Here is a 20,405-nt window from a genome sequence, read left to right as displayed (position 1 = left end):
TGCAGCAGTCTGGGAGCTGACCTTGTCTGTGAAGACCAAGGCAAAAAAAGCATTGAGTACTTCAGCTTTTTTCACATCATGTGTCACTAGTTTGTCTCCCCCATTCAGTAAGTGTCCCACACTTTCCCTGACCTCGTTCTTGTTACTAACATATCTGTAGAAACCCTTCTTGTTACCCTTCACATCCCTTGCTAGCTACAACTCCAATTGTGACTTGGCCTTCCCCTGCATGCTCTAGCAATATTTTTATACTCCTCCCTAGTCATCTGTTCAAATTTCCACTTCTTGTAAGCTTCCTTTTTGAGTTTAAGCTCACAGAAGATTTCACTGTTAGGCCAAGCTGGTTGCCTGACATATTTGCTATTCTTTCTGCACATCGGGATGGTTTGTTCCTGCACCCTCAATAAGGCTTCTTTAAAATACAGCCAGCTCTCTGGACTCCTTTCCCCCTCATATTAGCCTCCCAGGGGATCCTTCCCATCAGTTCCCTAAGGGAGTCAAAGTCTGCTTTTCTGAAGTCCAGGGTCCGTATTTTGCTACTCTCCTTTTTTCGTTTTATGAGGATCCTGAACTCAATCATTTCATGGTCACTGCTGCCTAGGTTGCCACCCACTTCTACTTCCCCTACCAATTCTTCCCTGTTTGTAAGCAGCAGGTCAATAGGAGCATGGCCCCTAGTTGGTTCCTCCAGCACTTGTACCAGGAAGTTGTCCTCAACACTCTCCAAAAACTTTCTGGATTCTCTGTGCACTGCTATATTGCTCTCCCAGCAGATGTCAGGGTGATTGAAGACTGACTGGGTTTCTGAATGGCTGGAGTTGTATCTTCTTTAAGCTTGATGGTTAATAGACCGTCAATTTGTTTCCATAATTTATAGTTAACTGCTTCAGTGCTACCAGATAAGCAGGGAAAAATGCACTCCTAATGCCATCCCAAGTGCCTCATATATCCTATTTGAAGTCACAGGTTTTTTACCTAGAAAACGTTGGTTCTTAATGGCATATCACCACATTCTGCTGCAGGATGCACAGTGCTGTGAATACTAGGAGTGATGGGGTTAAACAATAATGATTGAGTCACAAGGCCTTTCCAAAGGAATATTATAACCTGCTGGGAGAAGTTGATGGTTTGGAGTGCCATCAAGGCTCACTAAACCCAGCTAGTCATTAATGCCCGGGAAATTCACTGCACTGAAGTTGTTGTTGCAATTTACTATATCAGTTGAAGAAATACCATAACCCATGTTTTAAAAAATAATAAAGTATGCATTTTCAGTCTGTACAGCAGTGGACCCTGATCCATGGCTGGGGCCTCAAGGAACTATCACAATAAAATAATTTTATTTATTGCTTATCTAAATAACTGTTCCCCTATATATTAGCTAATCAGGTTGTTTGAATCATCCCACAGTATCCCATTCTTCATATAATGTTGTTTTAGAGTGTTGATTAGCATTGGAAGCTTTCCATACAGAGTCATAACTCGGTGCAGCTTACCTTTATCCTTCTGTTGTTATTGTTAGCAGCATGTTCTAGCTCAGGGAAATCAAGTTCACTGAGTAGATCTTGTGGAATATATGCCATGCTTCTGATGTGAAATGTAGACACAGAAGCTAGCTGCACACAGCAAATGTACTGCAGAAAGATGAGCTACAGGTCTGTGTATCTGTTACATTTTCATTGTACTAAGCTGATGATAATACAAGCAGTGGGAAAGAGAAATTTGACACTTTGCTACATTTTATTTCCAGCTTGAGTATTCAAATGAGTGTTTCTGTAAAATTTGTTAGAATGGTAGAAGCTCATAGTAAATGTCATCACTAGACATACTAGTGTTTTGCCTTGATGGCAGAAGCACACTGAAACATAAGCTGATACCAAGTTCAGAGATGCTCCCAGTTCAGACTAAGTAATATCAGCAGAAAGATATTCAGTAGCCCAATTTCTTCTACAGCACCTCCCTGTTGGTGACTCCACAGTGGAACATGTCCTTGCATCTGTAAGTCCCCAGTCCCTAGTCTTCTGTGAAACCTTCCATCTGATATAGGGTTATCATCTCTTGTCTCCAAACTGCAGTGATGTCCTTTTAATGATGTAGCAGCCTCATTTCTGTATCTCAGGATCCACTAGTCACACCATAACTCAGTTTAATGAAAGCCAGCTCCAATGGACTTCTCAAAAACAATTTTTTCTCTCTCTCTGTCAGGAAAGTTTCTGAAATGTGCTCCTGGCCTCCCCTTTCATCTCTCTTTCCCACATATATATGAATCTGTATAGGGTGACCATGCATCCCGTTTTGGCCGGGACAGTCCCTTTTTTAAGCCCTGTTCCAGCCATCCCGACTTTTTTGGCAAAAGAGGGCATTTGTCCCATTTGCTGTTGCCAACCGATCAAGTGGGCAAGAGCAAATGGGACAAATGCCCACTTTTGGAGAAGAAAAAAAAAAGTGTGGTGTGGTGTGGAGGAACGTGCAGGGGGGAAAGTGGAGATGTCAGCCCCGTGCAGTGGGGAGGCTGGGTTGAAGGATGGGCAGGCAGGGTTCTAGCGACAGCCTCAAGTGGGGGGCTGGCAGGGTTCAAGTGACCAGTGACAGTCGGGGAGGGGGCAGGGCGGGGAAATATGGTTACCCCCTAAATATGAGCCTTTTTACCACCTTTTAAACCCTTATTTAAATGTCCCCGAAGAGCTATTGCCTCAACCTTGAATTGCAGGATTTTGAATCTTCAATATTTTGCAGGTTTTAGGACAGCCTCCAAAATCTGATGCTCTCCCTGGATGAGATCACCACATTTTAAATTTCTGCACTGTACATGCAATCCTGTTCTGATTACATTTGTTACTGGAGAAAGCTTTCTTCATGCTAAATCACATTTTGGTGGTCATTACATTGTAGCAGTTCCAGATGTACGTCTGATCATCATTTCTGGTATAGTTCACAGCAAATGCTGTGCTAGGTTCCATCATCATTACAGTTAGGGCTCTCCTGCCTGGTTTGCCAGCTGTTACACTCGCAGATTCAGGGAATTGCCTCATCAAGTATCCTTTATTAGTACTTTTACAAATTTAAAATATGTATGTTTATAAAACCTCTCTATGAAAGTGTTACAGGAAGCTCAAATCTCTGCAGAAAAACATGTCTTACTTCCTGGAACTTAGCTAGAAGCAAAATTACATATATTCATAGATTTTTAGACCAGAAAGGATCATTCTGATCCTCTAGTCTGCTGACATGCTGCATAGTACATACTAAAGAATTTCACCAAGTAATTCCTGCATCAGTCCCTTACCTCGTGGTTGAGCTACAGTTTATTTCTCAAAAAGATACCCAATCTTGATTTTAAAATGTCAAGCAATGGAGAGTCCATCATATCTTTGAGTTATTGTAATGGCTAATTACCATCAGCGTTCCCCTTACATTTTTTTGCCCTATTTCTTGTCTGAGTTTGTTCAGCTTCATCTTCCAGCCCATTAGATCTTGGTAATGCCTTTTTCTACTAGACTGAGGAGCCCTCGACTGTCAGAAATTTCCCAGTGTGTGTCTTATACACCATGATCAAGATCCCTTTTACCCTGATGTTTGATAAGCTAGATAAACTTAGGAAACTCATTTGCTTTTTAAGGCAGCTTTTCCTTATTTCAAATAATTCTTGCCTCTCTTTTCTGAACCCTTTTCAATTTTTCAACATCCTTTTCAAAGTGTGAATGCCAGAACTGAACACGTTATTCCATTAATGGTATCACAAGTGCATAGACATAAATAATATCCATTATGACCCCTAAGTCCAGAGTCACTGCTTCACTGGATGCAGTCCTCCACCTTCTAAATGTGATCTACATTCTTTGTTCCTAGATGTATGAACTTGCAATTGGCTGTATTGAAATACATGTTGTTCAAATGAGTTCAGCTTGCGCAGGGATCCAGATCAGTCTCTAACTGACCTGTCATCATTTACCATTCCACTAATTTTTGTATCATCTGTGAACTTTATCAAGCAATTTTTTTGCATTTCCTTCCAAATCATTGATATAGATATTGAATAGCATTGAGCCAAAAAACAGAGTAGTGGAAAAACAGAACACTAGAATTTCACACTGCTTTCTGTAGAACAAACATTTTTCTCTAAAAGAATTAAGTCTACATTCACACGGAAAGAACATTAATGTGTATCAACACTTTCAAGTACTACAACTATCCAACCTAATGCACTTTTGAGAGGATGGCAGTATACCTAAGGAGAACTATTTTGGAGCACAGCCTGCTACAAGATGCTCAAAGAGAGATTAGTTTGCTTTTTTGAACGGCAGAATTGAACCTTGTATTGTTGTAAATTCCAGCTGGGAGCACGTGCTTAGAAACTATATTAAAAATGTGCTATCTTTGCTGGGCACCTTGTATTTTGGAGTTACCTGGGTTTTCAAACTGATAAAATTATTGCTACGTGCAATTCTTTTCCTAGTCTCTGACCAGTCTGTTGCTTGAACTGAACATTTATTATGTATCATGACTGCTTTACCAGTAATACGTAATGAAATTGTAAAACACCCATAGAAAGTATTGCTTTCGTAAATCAAGCTCACATTGTCTGGGATGATAACTAGATGAACCAAGAAAGCTATAAAATACTATATAAGACTAAGACACTGCTGCATATCATCTAATTTAAACAAAAAGATGATTTCTGAAGCTGAAAAATCTCAAAGCAGAAATTATCTAAGTCTCCAAATAGTAAAACAACTATATTAATTTTTCAAAATTCTTCTACTTTCTTTTAATGAACAGTTTGTTTTATGTGTCTGATTCTTTAATGTTCTACACAGTTAAAAGCTGACACCAGTTTTTGCAGCACATAAACTGGAAGCAGTCTCATTACTAATAGGAAAAAAAATAAAATTGAATTTTTCTGGAATCATTATAACTATAGTTAGAATTACTTCCCCCTCTGGAACTCTCTTTAGTGTCCAACTTGTGTTCTAATTAAAAAATGGTCAATGTTCTGCATTAACTTCAGAGTGTAGTTTCTATCACCACCGAAGTCAATGTATGAACTGTCATAAATGCCAGTTCCTGTCAGATAATATGGGGAAGGTGCGGGAGGATCCTTTCAGTTCATGTTGGAGAAATACTGTAGGGGGGACGTTACATCAGACCCAGATAAGTGTACTTTCTGTAGCTTTGCGGTTAACTGGAGAATGTCTGAATAGTCCTTTAAAAGGCACCAATAACTTAGACTGTCTTAGTTACCTTCCTGGAAAAAATCATAGCATTCCATCAACTCAAGAGTAAAATGTGCTCCCTGCATCCTTCCATATAGCAGGTCTTTGTCCAGCTAGCTGGAAGAAAAGGGGCATTGCCCCTTTAAAGGGTCCCCTACAGTGGGTGGGGAAGAGAGAGGCATGCATGGGCTATCTAATAAGTATTTGCAGGATTGGGCTCTTTACAAGTATGTGATGTTGTGTGGGCCTACAGAAAAGATAATGGTACTTATTGAAAATAAGCACATCAGTACTTCTCCTTTGGCTCTAGTGGTAGAGACCTTAGTTCTTGGAAGGGTTTTCAGTCCCTCAGCTCCCCAGCTATGCAAGTATGATTTATATGTAGTAGTACTGTGCGTAGGCCATCCTGGAGCACTGCAAGAGTGGTGTAGAGTTCATTTGCTCTTAAAAAACTCTCTGACGCACCTTAGCATAGTTGTATTTAGATTATATTTACAGGCCCAAAGAGGTTGACAAGACTCTGTCGCTGTCTGTGACGAACCAGGATACAATCCAGACTAATGAGTAGCTGGGTCACCCCTGCGCTGTATCCTGGGGTGCCCTTTAGAATGCTCTGCTGCTGTAGCCTCCAGCCTGGGCTGCTCCCAGGCAGCCACCAGCATGTAAGTCACTCCCAGCTATGTCTCTCTGGGTGTTGCAGCCTATCAGCCATGCTCTGGCTCTTACCAGCTTTGGTTATACTGCAGGATGATCACCAATATTACCAACACACCCCAGAAACATACGTCTTGTACTGCCCAGCCCTCTCCTAGACTGTACAAATATACTGAGGCCATTATTCCTTTAAGGGAATAAGATGCACACAACTTGTTATACCAAATGCAGTTACTCAGACACTTCAGCGTGAACACACTGGATTAGATAAAGCAATAAATGAAGTTTATTAACTGCCAAGAGAGAGATTTTAAGTGAGTACAAGTAATGAGCCATAAAAGTAAAAAATGGTTACAAGAAAAATAAAGGTAAAATGGTTACTAGTGCCTAACTTAACAAACTACATTAAATTCAAAGCAAAAAGCTTTCTCACCACATGCTTTCAACAGACTTACACTGACCAAACTCTTTTTAGGTCAGGACACCTTCCCCAGAGCATCCAACAGCTGCTGCCTTTGTTTCCTCAGGTGCAGTGAATGTAATGGGCAGGGAAAGGGAGAGAGGGGGGGTGCCTGGGAGTGTTTGTCTCTCTTTTTTAGTTTCAGTCCTCCCTCTTGAAAAGCATTTCCAGCTAAGATCCAGGGGACCAAGAGTCCATGTGGAAGGATATTCCCTGCTGAATTTTTTAACCTGTTTGAACTTTCTTTGCCTTCCCTTCTTGCTTGATGATTCTGTTCACTGCTTAAATGCAAATTAAGGCAAGCACACCGTCCTTTGTTTAGGACAGACCTATTTGCCAACTTCTGTTTGGGCAGGACCAGAGGTGCAAGTAAAATCCATGTCTTACCGGTAGGTGCTGGAGCCACCAGCTAAGGGGGGGCACATGACCTTCCCACGTGACTCCTCACCCCCAAGCCCGGGGCTCCCACGCTCTCCCTGTCCCCTCCCCAAATCCATCCCATGTTACCTGGAGGGGCGGGGGGGCTCTGTCCTCCTCCTGCTGTGCCAAAGACACAGCTGGGGGGGGGGCAGGCCGGGGGCAATACAGCTGCCAGAGGAGCTGCTGTGGTACACAGACGGAGACGCAGAGAGGTGGTTTTATTATGCTGATGGGAGAACATCTTCGCCAGACACGCTGCAGCGGCGCAGCTGCATCGGTACAGCTGCAGCTCTGTACGTATAGACATGGCATTAGGGATTTTTATATTTTCCTTCAGCTGAAGCAGTAGGTGTATCTACTTACTTCAGGCAATTACGTGAGATGTTTTTGAAAACCCACAGCATTTTGTGAAGAAAAAGTTTGAGGCTTTTATCTTAAAAAAACAAAATAATTTCACGTTCTTGTCTGTCAGCTCTAATCCTCTTAAAAGAACAAAATCAATCAAGGGATCCAGAAGGAGCTCAATTTCCCTTCCAAATGGAAGAGTGAAAGCTACAGTTTAAAAGGCTACTACTGTGAGAAGAAAAATGAGAATAATGGCATGACCTGTGGAGAGACACTGTGCACAGGTATATACAGTGCCATGTGTCTTTAATGGGTCAGAGATATTCACATATCTCTGTCAAACTGAAAAGTCAAGATAATGGCAAGCTTTGTGTTCTTTCTGGTGGTGACAAGTAACAGAAATATTTTATTGCCAAGTGACAGACTTTTATAGCGTTAACACTTAGAAGGCTGAAGAACAGACAGAACTGACCAGGATTTTCTCCACTGAGTTTCCATGCCCTTGATAAACTTTTCCTTATAAAAAGAAAATTATAAAATTGCATACTAAAAATAGTATATAAATGCTTCAGAAACTCACTGTAGGGACTGTAAAGAAAACGCAGTGAATTTTTAGTTGAGATCTGTACTGCTGCCTGTAGTGACTCAAGACCATGAGTACCAACCTCAGGGCAGACTGTTAGGAACCAGGGCACAAACCCCAAATGAGTTGAGTGCTATACTTAGATTTCACCAACCAAATATCAAGTGTAAACTCCTCAGGCACTATAACAGCCTTAACATGGAGTCACAGACAGTCTCTTGGGTACTGTGATCTATCTCACCACCCAGGTGAGTGTGTCTTTGTGATAGATGATCCCTTACACCAAGAATCACAGCAGTCTTCAGGTTACTTCAAGTCCCAAAGGACCAGGCAGTTACCCCAAGTCAGTTGTACTTTAAACCTCACACCAAGGACAATGCTTGTAGCCAATCCTATAATAAACTATTTAAAGGAAACCAGAGAGTTATTTACAAGGTTAAAGCAGGTAAACATAGATACATACATGAATCACAGTCTTAAGTTTTGAAAGATAATATATGCTTCTATAGCAAGCTATATGTGTCCTTTAGGGCTAACCCAGGCTCAGCTGCTGAGGATCTCTTGCTTATACCTAGAAACACTTTGCCTCCCAGAGTCCAAGCCCAAGAGAGATAATTAGTTCTTTATTGTTTTATTTCCCCTCCTATCATGTGCTCTGAGCTGCAAGCTCAGCTGATAGGAGAAGTACACTTGCATGACTCATCTTCATTGGGAAGAAGGCAGAATAACAAAAGTCTTTTGTCCTCTTGTTGACAGTACATAGGGAAATTCCAGTTGCAACATTCCACAACAGTCTGTCTGGTATCAGTGGACCTTTCCTTTTGGGACAGGCATAACACCTGGATCACTTGATGATTACCTAGATTCATAGATATTAAGGTCAGGAGGGACCATTATGATCATCTAGTCTGACCTCCTGCACAGTGCAGGCCACAGAATCTCACCCACCCATTCCTGCGATAAACCTCTCACCTATGTCTGAGCTATTGAAGTCCTCAAATCATGGTTTAGAGACTTCAAGGAGCAGAGAATCCTCCATCAAGTGACCCGTGCCCCATGCTACAGAGGAAGGCGAAAAACCTCCAGGGCCTTTTCCAATCTGCCCTGGAGGAAAATTCCTTCCCGACCCCAAATATGGTGATCAGCTGAACCCTGAGCATATGGGCAAGATTCACCAGCCAGATACCCAGGAAAGAATTCTCTGTAGTAACTCAGATCCCACCCCATCTAATATTACCTGTTCTGTTCATTCCCTCCGGGGCACCTGGCATTGGCCACTGTCAGAAGACAGGATACTGGGCTAGATGGACCTTTGGTCTGACCCAGTATGGTCATTCTTATGTTCTTCTATTGAAGATCCTCCCTTCACTTTAAATAATGTCTCTCTTGTGTCCGGTGATTTACACCCACTCAGAGGCTCACAATACAACTGCTCAAATATTACCTTACAATGTGGGATACATGTGTTGTTATAAGTGAGATTAATGCATACAGCAACTCACAAGCCTTCAGTAAAATCTAAGCACTAAACTCATTTTTATAATTCTAATACATATTTTAACAATACTAACACAGATATGAGCTAGACTGATTCCAGCCATATATTTGTCAATTTGTCATATATATTGTTCAGTTGAGAGATGGGGACCTTGGCATGAGCTGGAACCTGGTCCTCACAAAATCATATAGGCTATCAAATGGATCTAGCTACATTTAATGTCTTTAGAAAATGTGCAGGGATGTAATATGTATGGAATTCTTTTAAAATGTTTAATTATTGCAATAAATTGCCATTTTCAGTTTGACTGAAAGGTTAAAGCATAAACTGTTTTAGGTGTAAAAGAGGCACACATTTAATGTGGTTCTTCAAATAAATCAACTGTTGCCTAAAAATCATCTAGAAGGTGAATATTGGGCAACCTACAATGAAGGCAAATGTATGAATGTTATTCTAGTGAAAGCCAGCTACAGTGCAGTCATTTCACTGTAAGTGGAGTCATTTCCTTATAATCAGAGCCTCACTAGCTGGAGTTGTAACTTACCCTTCACAATGCACTGAAACCATTTAGAACATTCATTGCACCTCTCTGTAAGTAGAGTTTATCATATCTGAGCTAATCATAAGCAGAGTCCATGCTATTGCATTAGGAAAATATCATTTGTTCTTGCAAAAGTAATATTTTATTTTTATTTTGAGATCTATTTCTTCCATTACAAAATCAGCAAAAACATCTGCTGCTGAACTTTCTTGGCACTTTACCCTTACTAATGCCACTAGGGCAGGCCCTGTTAATGGACCCTAGCTTCATAGGAATGTATTTCATTGTTGTTTTCTAAATTAATTCACACTATCTATTCCAATATCAGTATGTTGAAATATAAATGAAAGGTCATGTTGGATCTCATCATAAAATGCAGTCAGTACCTGCAGTTGATGGGAGCTGGTGGAATTGAGTATCTCACAGGAGTGGCCCTATGGAGCAAATCCTGCAGCATTTATTCATACAAGTAGACCCATTAGAGTGCAATATATGTAAGGGTCTGTGCCCTCTATCTGCACAGGGACTGTGCCTTCTGTTTTGTAAAACAAAAACAATTCCTTTAAATAAAAAAGGAAATGTACAAAGAACAGTAGAATGTAGTCAGTCTTGAAATTCTCATTTTTGCCAAGCAGAAGTTAGAGATGAGGGACAAAGTCATGATTTTATGAAAGAAAAGTCTTACTTTAGAGAATATATTTCAGTGTTCCCTTAACTGGTAAAATATACATACTAAAGGTTATTGCTTCCTGTAGAGAGCTTTTTTTAAAAAAAGCAAGTAACAGATTTTGCAATACAATTTTATATCAATCGCAGGCAAATTGAATGGATTGTTGTCTTTTGTCCCCAGATATTAATCCCTTTCTTTTTTGTCTGGGGACCTGAAAAGGTCCAATTCTAGGGTCCAAAGTTCTGCACTATTTGCATGGTATTTCCGAGAAGGGTGGGGGAATTGTGCAATTTTAAACAATTCCCTGGTGGCATATGTAAATGGAAAAGGGACATGAATAATCCAAAAACAGCCATATTGTCTAGGGTACAGAATGGGTGTATTTAAAAATAATGAGCTCAGTTTGCGCCAGGGATGCTTGTGTGTGGTCCTCCTGTAGGGCAAAACTGGACACTAACAACCTAGGACCAGAATGTGCTCTGAGGATTCTTGTATGGATGAGAGGACTGCCCTTTGGGCACACTATCCCTTATAGCTCATGCTGTGGGGCCAAGTTTGCAGGAGTGAGGAAACCTGGAAAGAGGGTGCATGTATGTTTCAGCAAAGCAGGAATCAGATTTTCTGTTAAGTGAGACATTCCCTGAGTTGGAAATTTTTGTCTGTTTCAGAACAAAATGAAAACAAACATTTCAAAATTTCCTGAAAAATGAAATTCTGGGGGAAATAATTCATTTGGAATTGATCAAAATATTTAATTCCAATTTTTGAAACAAAAAATAAAAATGGTCCATTCTGAAAATGTCTGAACAGAAGGTTTTGATATTATCTAATGCTGGGGGAGGGGCTCTTGTTCTAAATAAAATATCAAAAATCGACATGTTTCTGTCATACATTTTGCTGTCAGCAAACTTGCATTTTCCAACAGCAAAATGTTCTGTTGGAGAATTTTCAACCAGTTGTAATGTACGTGCCTTGTCTTCCTCCCCACTTCAGAAAATAGCAGCCATTCCGCTGTAAAACTAATACAACCTATGGTTATATGAACTTTTCCATGGGTCAGCTGCAGGCTGTGGAGGGGTGTTCTATGATTAGGTGGCACTGGTCCCCAGAGTCTATGCAGAGATACAAGGTCACTCTGCAGATGACCCATGTCTTCAGCAGATTTCCTGAGATCTCAGGTTCTTGGGGCTGAGCTTTCTGATTCTTCTGTAGAGGAAGGGAAGACAACACTCACCCCAGTTGCAGAGTTTGTTGCACACACTGCAAGTTTCTTTTTACAAATACTCCTGTCCCCCACATGGGTTCTTCCACGTATAGGTATCATTTGGACTTTGGTTATATAAGAACATGGGAATTGACATACTGGATCAAGCAAGTCCAGTCCTGTCTCTGAGGCCATTACTATGGCTACAGAGGAAGGTGCAAGAAACCCTAAAGTGGGTAGAAATGGGATAACCTATCCAGAGAGAAGTTTCTTTCTAATCCCCTCAGTTAGAGGCTGGTGAAGCATGAGAGCGCATATCTCTTACAAATGTTTTTTTTTCCCTTCCAAATCCCTTGTAACTCTGTATCCATTTAAATGTGTGGTCTTTTTCTGAATCCCACTAAACTCTTGGTCTCAATAATATCGTGTGGCAGTGAGAACAACAAGTTAATTGTCCGAGTAAAAATATTCCATTTATCATTGAATGTCACCTTGTTCTTGTTTTATAAGAAAGTGTAAATAGGAGAACCCAATTTGCTTCCTCTCTACCATTGATTATTTTTATTTATTATTTTTATTCTCTACCATTGATTACTTGTTGTGTCCCCTCATATTTGTCCCTCCTGTAAACGAAACTGTCGCAATCTTTTCATTCTCTCTTTATCTGGATTTTCCCTCCATATTTTTCTAATTATTTTTGTTACCCATCTCTGAACTCCCTCTGCTTTTATTGAGATAGGGTGAGCAGAACAAAATATAGTATTCGAAGAGAGAGGATACAGTGACATGATAAAATTTCATTCATATTTTCCATCCTATTCTTTATGCCTCTGAACATTTTGTTTGCATCTTTGGCTGCAGCTGCATATTGAGCATTATTGAGCTGTCCACAATGATGCCCAGGTCTGTTTCCCAAGTTGTTCCAGTTAATTTAGAATCCAGTAAGGTGTGTGAGTAGTTCAGATACTCCTTTCAGTGTGAATTACCTTGCATTTATCAACACCGATCTATCTTAAGTAGGCTTGACGTTTTATAAACAAGTAAGAAGGGGACTGGATATTTCAGGGGATTGGAGGAAGCCTTTCACTTGGTTGCTGGTCCAAATCCAGCCCAAGTCAGTAGTGAGTGAAAGTTACTACCTTCATCACCATTCGATGGCCTATGTAAAATTAGCTGCTGATCTCTTTGAACAAGTTTCTATCACAAAGCCATTGCCACAACAATGGACAGTCTCAGAAAAGAGGTCAAGGAATGAATGGAAGTACGCAGGCTAAACTCCTCATCCCTGTACCTTAAGGACAGGTTTAAGGCAGTGGAATGGGATAGTGTGAAGAAGCTTACGCTAGGGCTGCTTATATTATAACTGTTCTGTAAATTATCAGATCATTCCTGACAGCCTATCAACACAGCATCTTTCACTAACACTTATTTCACTAAAAAATAAAATACAGATTAGAAAGAGAGCCAAATTCCCAGCATTTTTGAGCACCCTTGGAAAAAACAGAGCCAAATGCCATTATTGTGCCATGTGTATGCACCACGGCATTTTCTGAAAAACCCATTTTCCTTTGTCGTATCTCACTTTAGAATAGTGAGCTGTAGCTCACAAAAGCTTATGCTCAAATAAATTGGTTAGTCTCTAAGGTGCCACAAGTACTCCTTTTCTTTTTGCGAATACAGACTAACACGGCTGTTACTCTGAAACCTCACTTTAGAATATTTGTCAATCTACACAAACGTCTTTCTTTTTTTCTTTCTTTCTTTCTTTCTTTTTCCTTGTAGTGGGAGAAACTGCAACAGAAAACTCTTTTCTTGTTTCAAAATGTATTTAATTCATTCGCAGAAGTAGCAGAAAGATGCTAATTAAGGCAGGAGGGTTTGCAGCATAATAATAGATATTGATTTTGTTTTGAATAACACAATAGGTTTCTAATGTCAAATGTTGACAGGAACAACAGTAGATGAAATAAATGTTTGTATTGATTTTTTTTAATAGATTGTCCATTCAAAAACAAACAAACCACAAAACATTAGTACTGAAACAGGAAGTACTATTGAAATCAAGAATGGTGGGACATTTTTTTCCTTTACCCTTTTAAAATAAGATATTACTTTCAATTTACATTGCATATGAAAACCAAAATGCCCCTTTTAAAATTAAAAATGTCAGTTAGGATTAAGATGGAAATGAGGGAATTTACCATAGGTAGAAAAATTTAAGTGAAGAACTTATCTAAATGAGAAAGTTGAATAAGTTTAAACGCTGAGGGGGCACTTCTATAATGCTTTAAATCTGGTGTATATCGTGCATCAGTAACCTCACAGCACAAGCTAGGCCAATGTAATCATTTTAAAATAGATATAAGATGTTGATATGGGTTTGCACTGGATTAACTAAATTGTTTTTTAAACTGATTTACATTTCAAGGCAACCCAAGTAACTACATAGATTTCAAAGCACTTAGAGTCAAGCTTTAAATAGAAAGCTGGTTTAGCCCTAAACTATAGTCGATCTGGCAGCCCGCTGTTATTAAATCAGTGGAACTTCTGCATGTAGGCAGTGTCCACACAAACTTGCATCGGTCCAACAGTTTTGATACATCTGCATTCACCAATGAAAAATGTTTAGTCAGAACCCAGTTCTAGTGCTCTGATACTATAGTAATGAGTGCTATGGATATGTCTGTAAACAAACAAGCATCTATTCCTGGCTCTGCTATGGACTTGCTGTGCACCTTTGGAAAAGGCACTTAACACCTCTGTGCCTCAGAATAATATTTCCTGTCTGTGAAATAGGGATAGTGCTTACTTCACTCTGCAAAGTGCTTTGAGATCTATGGATGAAAAGTGCTTGTAACAGGATGGTCTGCCCCTTTGACGGCCAGGGGCCTGCCAGCCCTGTTTACTTCTCAGGAAGAGCTGGAGAAGAGCTCAAAGTGATTATAAAACCCAGAAAGTGGCCCAGTTCATAGAGGAGTGGCAGGGGAGAGATGGGCTTCAGCAGCAGGCTCTGCAGCAGGGGGATTGAAAGGAAGGTTGTGCCGTGGGATCAGTAACCCACGATGGGTGGAGGAGCTTCTTTGTTTGGATGTTTTGCCTAAGTTTTATGTTTAAAGAATAAAACTGGCATGTGTGTTTGTGGAGTTGGAATGGGGCAATAGTTGACGGAGGCCATTGGAGAGGAACCTGTGATGTGTCCCTTCCAGGCCATGATAAATGGGGTAGCATCCTGACTCAAATGATCACTCATCACAGAGCTCTCAGCAAAAATAGTTAACATACACCCTACCATGTGGCACTGAAGCACGAACACCGAGCATTATGGCAACATTTCAGTTTGTCTTTGGCGGGATGAGGCCCCCAAATAGCCTGCAATGGCAGTGTGGTCTGAACTGGCCCTGAGCAGGGATTAGAAGTGTTCATTATCAAAACAAGTCAGGTTTCTGTGTGGTTGGGGCTGCTTTTTATTTTATCCAGACCAATTTGCCCAGTGGGCATGCTGTAGGTAGTCTACACTTCTTTTGCTTGTGGGACCATCCTCTGGCAATTTTGCCACTAGACTCTTATTCATTAAAGCAGTCATTTTGCTCAGAAATCATTGGAGAGAAATTCTGTTTTAGTTGGCTATAACCTTCACTCATATAAAATTAAATCAGTATATTTGCCAATAATTGTAATATGTTACTATGCAACAGTTTCCTTCGGATCATTTTAGATACATGGAGTTAATTAAATCAGTACTTTTCCTTCTAGGAATGGAATTCCACTGTGGAAAAATTAAAAGCAGAAGCACTCAAGATTCTGTTTTCAGAGGACTATGCAGAAAAGGAACATCTGAAGCTTTCAAATCAGAAAATAAATCTGTTGCAAGAAGAGTTGTGCCATCGTATGGAAGAAAGGAAAACCTTGTTACAAGAGGCCAATGACTTCTTTAATGCTGCTAACATGGTTAGTTAGAGGCCAAGTCTATAATTATAATCTGATCATATGACTGCTACTTTGCTCTTGAAGTCTGGTATGCAAGGGAGTGTGCAAATTAATGGACACAATAATGGAATAGCTGATATGGGACTCAATTAAGAATTAAAGGAGGAAAATATAATTAGTGCCACTCATCATGGGTTTATAGAAAATAGATCTTGACAAACTGACTTGATTTTTTTAATGAGATTTGGTTGATGAAGGTAACATTGTTGTAATATACATAGATATCTGTAGAGTATTTGACTTGGTACCACATGACATTCTGATTAAGAAACTAGAATGATGGAAAATCAGGATGGCACAGATTGAACTGGTTAAAGACTGGCTAACTGATAATATCAAAATGTAATTGTAAGTGGGGAATCACCACTGAAAAGGTATGTTCCACAGGGATCAGGTTTTGGCCCTGCTGTATTTAATACTTTTATCAATAAACTGGGAGAAAATATTAATTCACTACTGATAAAGTTTGCAGATTACACAAAGATTGGGAGAGTAGTAAATAATGAAAAGGACAGGTCATGGATACAGAGTGATTTGGGTTGCTTGGTAAGCTGGGTGGAAGCACACAAATATATGTTTTATTATGGCCAAATGTAAAGTCACACATTTAGGAACAAAGAATACCGGCCATATTTACAGGATGGGGGAATCCATCCTGGGAACCAGGATCACCAGGTTCTTATATAGCGCACTGCATCAGTAGATCTCAAAGCACTTCACAGTCTTGAATGTACATCTGTACAGCATCCTGTGAGATAGGGAAGTAATTTGTCTCCATTTTACGGAGGGGAACTAAGACAAAGAGAGGCTAAGTGACTTGCCAAGGTCAGTCACACAGGAAGTCTGAGGAAGTGAAGGGAATCCATGTCTCACCAATTCCAAGATTCGTGCCCTAATCACTAGACCTTGACTCTGAAAAAGACTTGGGGGACATGGTGTATAATCAGCTGAACATGAGTCCCCAGTGTAATTCTTTGGCCAGAATGTGATCTTTGGATGAATAAACAGGGGAATATCAAGTAGAAGTAGGAAGGTTACATTACTCTGTGTTTGGCAGCAGTGCGACCACTGCTGGACGCTATGTCTACTTCTTGTGTCCGTAGTTCAAGAAGGATGTTGATAAATTGGAGAGGGTTCCGAGAAGAGTTATGATAATGATTGATGGATTAGAAAGTATGCCTTCTAGCAAAAGGCTTACGCATGGCCGGCCCTCGCTGTTCTGCCAGCCACGTTAGACGCCCACACATGCGTGCACATTCACCAGCTGAGGATAAAAAGAAGGCTGGAGTGCAGATTGGCCAAGCACATAAATAAAATAGGTAAATAAGTACATAAATAAGCAGCTGAGCAATGTGTCACCCTCTCAGATGCTGATTTAGCATCCACTGGGACTGCCCTGATCACCTACCCTTTGGCTGGCCCTGGGTTTAAGGAACTCAGTTTGTTTATTTTAACAAAGAGAAGATTAAGGGGTCACTTGATCACAGTCTATTAGTACAGTATCTGCATGGGGAACTGAAATTTGATAATAGAGGGCTCTTCAGTCTCACAGACAAATGTATAATAAGATCCAGTCACTGGAAGCTGAAGCTAGACATGAGGTACAAGCTGGAAATGAGGTGCAATTTTTTAACAGAGTTCATTAACCACTTAGCAAGTGCTGTGATGGATTCTCCATCGCTGGCAATTTTTGGTGCCACTTTTGAAAACATACAGTCTCTCTCTGTGGTCCCGTTTCACAGATGGAGAAATGAGTACCTTCACAGTGGCATTGGGTCTTCATCCATCGATATTTGTTCTTGCTTAACATTCTTGGTTAAAAGGCACTATTTAAATACAAAATGTCATTTAAGAGAGTGTGTGTGTGTGTGTGTATATACACATACAAATGTGTTTATTTTATGGTGCCCATAGATACAACCTTTTGATAACATAGTTTTGTATTTTTTCCACAAATTGTTTACAGAAGCCTTAGAAGATGGCTATTTCCAATAACATTTATATCCACCCTGTTAAAAAAAAAATCCATATAAATACACAGTGAACTAAAAAAGGACTTTTGTCCATGGTTATTTATATTTTGAGCACCAAGGGGTGCTATTATCACATCTGTATTTTAACCTATAACCCATTCTCTTGGTTTTCATATATATATATATATATATAAAATGCATTGAATTAAAATTAGAATTAAAATTATTAAAAACCTCCAAAACGGCTATCTCTTCTTGCACACAATGGGCCTGATCCTGCTGTCACTGAAGTAAAAGGTAAATGTCCCACTGACTTCAGTAGAAGCAGGATTAGGACCCAGTATGTAGAGGACCTGATCCTGCAAACCCTTACTCATGTAAGTAATCCTTGCTCATGCATAGTTTCATTTAAACCAATGAGATTATTCACATGAGTAAAGGTTACTTACACAAGTGATTGTAGGACCAGACCCTAGTTCAGAAAATATTCACATGCATCACAACCCTTGGTCTTTGTGACCTTGTGTGATCAAATCTAAACCTGGATTGGCTTGAACTATTATTATTATTTTGTATTTTTTGACTGTGCTAGGTACTTCACAAAGACACAGTTGCATATGTGTGTCTTGCTGCCTTTTCTCATATATGTCTACCCTTCCCCAGTTGTTTGTTCTTTGGTCACTTCCAGTTTGAATTTCTGCAATGGTTTTTATGTTGGGCTACCCTCTGAAGACCCCAGGAGAGGACAAGTAAGGCACAATGAGGCTGCTCATGTAGGGGGAAATCCTATAAACATTTACTTACATGAGTATCTTTACAAACCATACTAGTCCCATTGAGTTAAATAAGTAAATGTTTGAAGGATCATACTCTTCTTTAGCTGTACTTCTGGTATGGACCATTTTACACTTGCGCTTTATAGACTTTGGGCTACTGGTTTGTTTTCTAGTGCAAATCATATATATCATTATATATAAAGCCATACATAGTATGGTTCTAGCTAGTATGGTTCTGGAGAACATCTCTTTTCCTATGTATCATCCCAACATTTAAAATCATCTAGGTCATTCTAGCTACAAGTCTCCTGATTTGATATCTGGGAGGGGATTGGGGGCAAGGTGCTCTCAGTTGTGGAGGCTGTGTTCTGGAATTCACTCCTCCTTGTGGTCCAGTGAAGCCCAGTTTTGTTAGCCTTCAGGATGTGTTGCAAAACTTAGCTATTCCAGTTCAGCTTTTTATCTGAGGATGGCAGCTTGAATGAGAGGAATTTTATTTTTGTATTTTAGTTGACTTTTTTGTCAGGTTTGTGCGTGTTGTAAGTTATGATTTAGTATTGATTGTACACACTCCCAGAGACGCTAATGGATGTAATTAAAAATAAACAAATAGACGTACATGTTGCTTTATTTAAAAAAACATAGTTAATGAAATCCCTGCTCCTATTTCAGTATTGTAATTAGTCGTGACTAAACAGATTCAGAGAAACAATTGGAACAAGCCCTAGAGCTTTCCTGAGAGCAAAAAGACTGGGAAAAGCCAGATGGCAGTAGACCGAGGCAGAGGAAGTGTCCAGGGAATATCTTCCTTTATAGTCAAAAGATCTGGACGCAGGGAGAGCAGCTAGGAAAGACAGAGGCAGGATCAGGGAAGAACTAAGACCGATCAAAGAATTTCAAAAAATAAAATACAGTTTTTAATATGAGTGACTCAAAGTGAATCTGAAGCACCAGATACTTAAATGAACAGTGACCATGAAGTGGAGAGGTTAGGGGGTGTAAAGACATACACAGGTCCTCACATTTGGATTCCCTTCTGTACGACATTTGGATTTTTTCATATTTGTTTTCCAAAAAGCCAAAAATGGCTCTAGAGAAAGGAGTGTTATCCATGCTCACAAATATCTTGCCCATGTTGTTGTTTGCAGACATTGATTTTAATTACATTTTGTAAATCTCTTGTCATTTTTGCTAATTTTGTTGTTGTTTTTCCACATTAATCTTTCACACTGAAATGAATGAATATAGTGAATGAACAGAAGGTTGGGGATGGGTGTGTGGCTTGTTATACGTGCAGTGGTTTGGAGAATGGCCTGCCTTTGTGAAAAGTAAATGATGATGCAAGAGTTAACAGTGATAGAGCTGTATTCATAATGTGCATTGTGTTATGCAATTTTTCCATGCAACTATTCTTAACTAAAAAGAAAAGATATGTACCTATCTCATTCTCTGTTTCACTGGTCAACGGGAGTATATGCAACAATTCTGTCACAAACTACCTATGTTTGTTCTGGAGTGCTGTATATCTTTCCTTTTGGTCTCTAAATGTAATCTCTTTAATACGGTCTTCAAGAATAAAATTCCTTATGTAAAGCCTGTTACAAACACTAAGCAAATCCCATTGATTCCTGGGCCCAAAGCAGGTGCTCAGTTCTGCAGAAGAATCTTGAATATGTCTTTAGAGTGCCCAAACTGTGCTTAATTATTGCTTTGAGCTAGTGGCAAATGAACTTCTTTGTAGTGAAGCACAGGTGAAAAGGATTTCACATTTTAGGACAAGGGGCCTCCTGAGTACCTACTCTCACTTCCTTCAGATGGGGCAAGAGGTTATTGAATTGTTTATTCATAGCGAGTTTTCTTAATTAAATCATGGTAACTTCAACGTATTAGTGTTGAATGGTTCATTCTGCAAAGAAAATTGTCTAAAAGAGGCAGTAAAACAGTATTTGTTCAATTGCAATCTTTGCTGTTGCGCTCCTTTTGATGAAGGTTCCAGCCGTCTATAAGAGTGAGTCCCACTTCCTGTAGCTCTGTATTCCTTCACCTCAGTCAGTTTGCATGACATCTCCAGGTATACATTG

The 20,405-nt window shown here is 39.8% G+C and overlaps 1 protein-coding gene across 5 annotated transcripts in view; it reads left to right on the top strand.

Moving 5' to 3' along the window:
* The window catches only part of CCDC141 (coiled-coil domain containing 141), a 153,450-nt gene that overhangs the window by 55,826 nt on the left and 77,219 nt on the right, over positions 1–20,405 (top strand). For 4 of the 5 annotated variants that reach the window (XM_074967681.1, XM_074967685.1, XM_074967680.1 and 1 more), the window contains one exon: positions 15,342–15,536. The exons of the other annotated variant lie outside the window; for it this stretch is intronic. In XM_074967681.1, coding sequence (XP_074823782.1) covers positions 15,342–15,536 — 195 coding nt within the window. The remainder of the gene's footprint in view (positions 1–15,341; positions 15,537–20,405) is intronic. 5 annotated transcript variants of the gene reach the window in all.

This window comes from Natator depressus, chromosome 11 (genome assembly GCF_965152275.1).
Source record: "Natator depressus isolate rNatDep1 chromosome 11, rNatDep2.hap1, whole genome shotgun sequence".
NCBI lineage: Eukaryota > Metazoa > Chordata > Testudines > Cheloniidae > Natator > Natator depressus.
Note: the sequence above shows the minus strand (reverse complement) of the source record. Positions and strands in the feature narration are given on the sequence as shown.